This window comes from Chlorella variabilis (assembly GCF_000147415.1).
Source record: "Chlorella variabilis unplaced genomic scaffold CHLNCscaffold_10, whole genome shotgun sequence".
NCBI classification, from domain to species: Eukaryota; Viridiplantae; Chlorophyta; class Trebouxiophyceae; order Chlorellales; family Chlorellaceae; genus Chlorella; species Chlorella variabilis.
In genome coordinates, this window is record NW_005435078.1 from 227,162 (window position 1) to 232,005 (window position 4,844).

The following is a 4,844-nucleotide window of genomic DNA, read 5'->3' on the forward strand; positions in this document are numbered from 1 at the left end:
AGCACTGCATTCAAATGCATGAGGAGGCCGTAGATCAGGCTTCCAACGAGAATGCTAGGCCAACTGCGAGCCAAGAGGTGAGGATGTGGTCATTGCTGGCTGTCTTAACTTGCGTCACGAATAGCACTTGCTCGGGAGAGACCCCGGCCACCACCCGCCAACCACCCCCCATCCCCACCCCCCAACCCACCGTCCTGTGCAGCACCGTGACAACCTGGATAGGATGGTTACCGCCCGGCATGCACAAGAAAAATGCAACAACCAACAAGAAGAGGAAGGCTGAGGAAGCCGAGGCTGCAAGACAGGCAACAGCGGCGGCGGAGCCCGCAACACCGCTGCCGGTTAAGCGACTGCATTCGTGGTTGGGGAGGATGTATCCACCTGACGCCTGTTTGCATGTCACTCCAACCAGTTATGACATATGCAGACATGTAGTAAAGACGTCTCTAGAAGTACACAGATGTAGTGCAGAGGTGTTGTAGATGTCTGTAGATGTCACAACCCGGCCAACGTCAGGCAACGTCTGTAGACGTCTACGGGTTAGACGTCTGCAAGACTTGCCCAGTTCCACATGTGCTGCCAGCGCTCCCCGGGACCCATTCACTACTAGTGGGGGGTACTGCACTTGGCGCGTCGGGCAGATCAAATAATGGTCTAAAGCTAGACGTTAAAACCGGGAAGTTAAGCCTGTGGAGGCTCTTCCCCACCTTTACCTTTACCTTTTTGCTCCCCGCTAGCTGCTCGTGCCTGTGTTACAGTCACCCCGCTATGATAGGCCGCGTGAGCAGACCTTGGGCAGGGGGCACACGTGATCAAGGGGCATCAAGAGAGGGGGTGGACCATGGAGCACCCTCTCCATGGCTCCGACCACCCTCCCCCCAGCTGAGCGTCCCAGGGTCACCCCACCCTGGCCCCGCTCCCCGTCCTGCCGGACACGCAACCCCCACAACGTGGTGGGGGACGTGGGGATCCTTAGCAGCTTAGGCCTGCCAGGCCGACGGGTGCCGATGCTGGTGCGGGCTCCCGGCGGCAGGCAGCGCCGCCGCCGGGCACTCAAATGGCATGGGGCACATGGGCCCCCATGCCCGCACATCTCCCAGGCACATGAAAATACCAGAAGGCTGCACATGTAAGGGTGCATGCATTGCAGGCAGGAGTGCAAAGTGGCCTGCCGCGGCGGTCGGCTGTGCCATTACTCAGTCAGCCGCCGCTACCGTGCCGGGCTTGGCGTTCCCATGCCAACATGCCGGCGTGCCATCGCGCAAGGGGCCAGTGAGTGTGTGAGGCGGAGGTGGGGGTGGTGGGGCTGCCGCTGACCGTTGCTTGCTGACGCTGACGCTGCTCTTACCTGCGGGGGGAGGGGGTGGGTCGGGAGCCAAGGCCGGGCAAAAGATGCCTGGGCCCTACTCAAGGGAACCGGGGGAGTCACTGTGCCAGGGCAGCAGCATGCTCCTCATGGCACCGGTCGGCAAACCGGGCCAGCCGGCCCTGCCTGGCCTGGCCGAGGAAGGCGGCCAGGGAGGGCAAGGCGTGGCCGGGACTGTGGAAGAGCTCAGCATACTCCTCCCTCAGCCCAGCGTATAGGGGGCAGTCATACACTGCGTGGCGTACGTCCTCTAGAGGGGCCTGGCAGTGGGGGCAGCAACAAGCAAAGAGTGCAAGTTCCTTTCCAAAACGGCATGGGCGCCTCGGCCACCGTCAGCACATGCTGCATCTACCCCAACGTGCTGCAGCGGCTCCAACCAATGCACGCCGCCTGGGATACGGGCAATGCAATGAAGGGAAGAGTGTGTGTCAACCAGCTGCTCTGACATGGGCTGGCTTCTCCACCGCCTGGGCAGGGCGCCCCGCCGCGCAACGAAGATTGCCCAGCTTGATCGCCGGCTGTGATTCTGAACTCAGAATGGAGCACCAATGAACTTCCAGCTCGCCGCTGCTGATGCTCGATCCGCAAGCGCAGTGCACCAGGGTGAACAGTCCATTCCGGTGCTGCTGGGCGGCAGGGGACGCGCAAGTGCGGCGGTGGTGCCGACACCGCCGGCGGCGCGCTCGGCGCTTGGTGGCGGGCACCACTGCGGCAGGGTGCCTGCTGCACTCCCGGTGCTTTCCACGGCAGGCCCCAGACACCCTTTTTCCCTCTGGAGGATTCAGTCTGCCGCGATCCCAGAGCGGCAATGTGCGGTCCAGCCTGCTGCCCGACGTCGCACACACACATTGGCCTGCACTCGTGTAGTCGTGGAACTGCTGCATCTGTGCCACAGTGGGCAGTGCCCACGGCATTGGCAGAAGGACACGGCATTGCTTTTAGAGCCCTTTTCTTGTCACCGCCGCTCCAGTTAGCGGCGGCGACCCCGACGCACCCACCCGCCGTCGAGACAGGCACCTGGCCCGCTGCATGACATTGCTGCTGGGGCCTGCCAGCCTCCCAGGCGCACTGCCTGCTGTTTGAGAGAGGCTTGTCACATGCATGCACGTGCACACTGTGTTGCACAGCCTGGGACAGTATGCACGCGAAACGCAGGTGGCTGGGCACAGCACCTCCATAGCAGCCAGTCAATGAATAAGTAAAGGAGAGGTGGAAGCGATCTTGGTAGGCAAACGCATTATGCTGCATGTGGAGGCAGGAAGGCAGCAGGCACGGTACCAAACCCGCGTGCAGCCGCGCACTCCATTGGCGCAAGGGACGGATCGTTGAAAAAGAGTGGCACAAACGGTCAGGTGGGTCGATGTATGGTCGATGTATGGTTCAGATCGGGGCATGCCTGCAGGGCAGTTGGCAGGCATCCTCAGCGGAAAAAGGAGGAGAGGGAAGAAAAGGGTCGAGGGGCGGAGGGGCGCCAGGGCTTGCATGGCAACGCAAATGTGGCAGGGGATGTAGAGAGGGTTGGTGGGGGGCAAAGCAGTATTGGGGTGCCGCTCGCTCCCCCAGAGCTCCTGCCGCTGCAGCCGCGGAGGGTGGACGGGTTGGCAGGCGAAGCGATGCGGGAGCTGCCGAGCGAGGAGCGGCAGGGCCTCAGCAGCAGCGAGGCCTCAGCAGGGCCAGACCGAAGCAATGCGGCCGCCTCAGCAGGGCATGGCTCCTGCATCCGAGCTGTACGAAGGGTAGCCCGAGAGGTCCAGGCCAAGCTCCAGCGCCGCCGCCCGCCCGAGGAGCTGCAGCGCATGGCGCGGGTGGCCGGGCTCGGGCCAGTTTCCAAGTCGGCCGGCAGCGGCGTGAGGCGAGGAGGGGACAGCAGAAGCCGGAGGGCCCCGCAGGGCGGCTGCAGCGCAGGAGGCGCGGGCGGGTACGGGGCAGCGCGCCAAGCGCAGCATGGCAGCTGCCCGGAAGCCGCCCAGCCCCACCCACCCACCCACCCACCCACCTCCAGCTGCGGGAAGTAGGGCCAGGAGAGCACAAACAGCTGCGGGCGCTGCACCGGGAAGGTGAGCGCGTAGAAGATGGCTGCAAGCGGGCGGGGCGCGGCGCAGGGGGCAGGCGGTGAGGTGGCGCCGGGGCACACGGGGGTGCGGCAGGCAGGGGAGAGTGAGTGCCCCTGCTGTAGCCGCCAGCCCAGCGGCGGACCGCAACCACCAGCTTGCCCCCAGCACCAGCCTCTCACCCCACCCAATCCCCACACAGCCATGCCACACACACAACGGGCCCCGCCTCTCACCCCCCCCAAAAACACATACACACCCTCCCCTCCCACACCCCCACCCCCACACAGCAATACAACACACAACAGCCCACCACAGCCTCACCGATGAGCAGCTCGCAGTAGGCGGCGTGCTGGGCGCTGGCGGTCTGCATGACGAGGCCGGTCGCCTCCGTCAGCCGCGTCGTGCTGCGCACAAACTCCTGCGGGGGGCGGCGGGGAGCGGCACGGGGACATAGCGTGTTTGGCAGGTTCGGCATGCAGGCGAACGAGTGTGGACCACAGCAGAGGAGCGCGGCGCGGCAGCGGGCGACGCAGCGGGGTGCAGGCATAGACGAGAGGCGTGCGGCTTGCCTGCGTGGAAGCGGCCCACATATTAGCCATCTGATACTCCGTCATACGGTGCACCTCTGCCAGCGCCTCTGCACGCCATGCGGGCACGGCGAGGGGAGACGGGGAAGCGCGCCAACGCATCAGCGACAGCATCAGCGGCGGCGGCAGGCCGGCACGGCCGGCAGCCCTGTGTTACAGTCACCCCGCTATGATAGGCCGCGTGAGCAGACCTTGGGCAGGGGGCACACGTGATCAAGGGGCATCAAGAGAGGGGGTGGACCATGGAGCACCCTCTCCATGGCTCCGACCACCCTCCCCCCAGCTGAGCGTCCCAGGGTCACCCCACCCTGGCCCCGCTCCCCGTCCTGCCGGACACGCAACCCCCACAACGTGGTGGGGGACGTGGGGATCCTTAGCAGCTTAGGCCTGCCAGGCCGACGGGTGCCGATGCTGGTGCGGGCTCCCGGCGGCAGGCAGCGCCGCCGCCGGGCACTCAAATGGCATGGGGCACATGGGCCCCCATGCCCGCACATCTCCCAGGCACATGAAAATACCAGAAGGCTGCACATGTAAGGGTGCATGCATTGCAGGCAGGAGTGCAAAGTGGCCTGCCGCGGCGGTCGGCTGTGCCATTACTCAGTCAGCCGCCGCTACCGTGCCGGGCTTGGCGTTCCCATGCCAACATGCCGGCGTGCCATCGCGCAAGGGGCCAGTGAGTGTGTGAGGCGGAGGTGGGGGTGGGTGGGGCTGCCGCTGACCGTTGCTTGCTGACGCTGACGCTGCTCTTACCTGCGGGGGGAGGGGGTGGGTCGGGAGCCCAGGCCGGGGCAAAAAGATGCCTGGGCCTCTACTCAAGGGAAACCGAGGGAGTCACTG

At 65.1% G+C, this 4,844-nt stretch overlaps 2 protein-coding genes across 2 annotated transcripts in view; one reads left to right on the forward strand and one right to left on the reverse strand.

Moving 5' to 3' along the window:
• The window catches only part of CHLNCDRAFT_52244 (hypothetical protein), a gene marked incomplete at both ends in the record, with an annotated part of 4,272 nt that extends 3,989 nt beyond the window's left edge, over positions 1-283 (forward strand). Inside the window, one exon of the mRNA XM_005847487.1 lies at positions 203-283. Within this exon, the coding sequence (XP_005847549.1) occupies positions 203-283 (81 nt within the window). The remainder of the gene's footprint in view (positions 1-202) is intronic.
• A 2,780-nt stretch (positions 284-3,063) lies between these two features.
• CHLNCDRAFT_52245 (hypothetical protein) overlaps positions 3,064-4,844 on the reverse strand; it is a gene marked incomplete at both ends in the record, with an annotated part of 13,251 nt that continues 11,470 nt past the window's right edge. The window contains 5 exons of the mRNA XM_005847658.1: positions 3,064-3,153; positions 3,363-3,442; positions 3,742-3,838; positions 3,972-4,057; positions 4,727-4,757. Of these exons, the coding sequence (XP_005847720.1) occupies positions 3,064-3,153; positions 3,363-3,442; positions 3,742-3,838; positions 3,972-4,057; positions 4,727-4,757 (384 nt within the window). The remainder of the gene's footprint in view (positions 3,154-3,362; positions 3,443-3,741; positions 3,839-3,971; positions 4,058-4,726; positions 4,758-4,844) is intronic.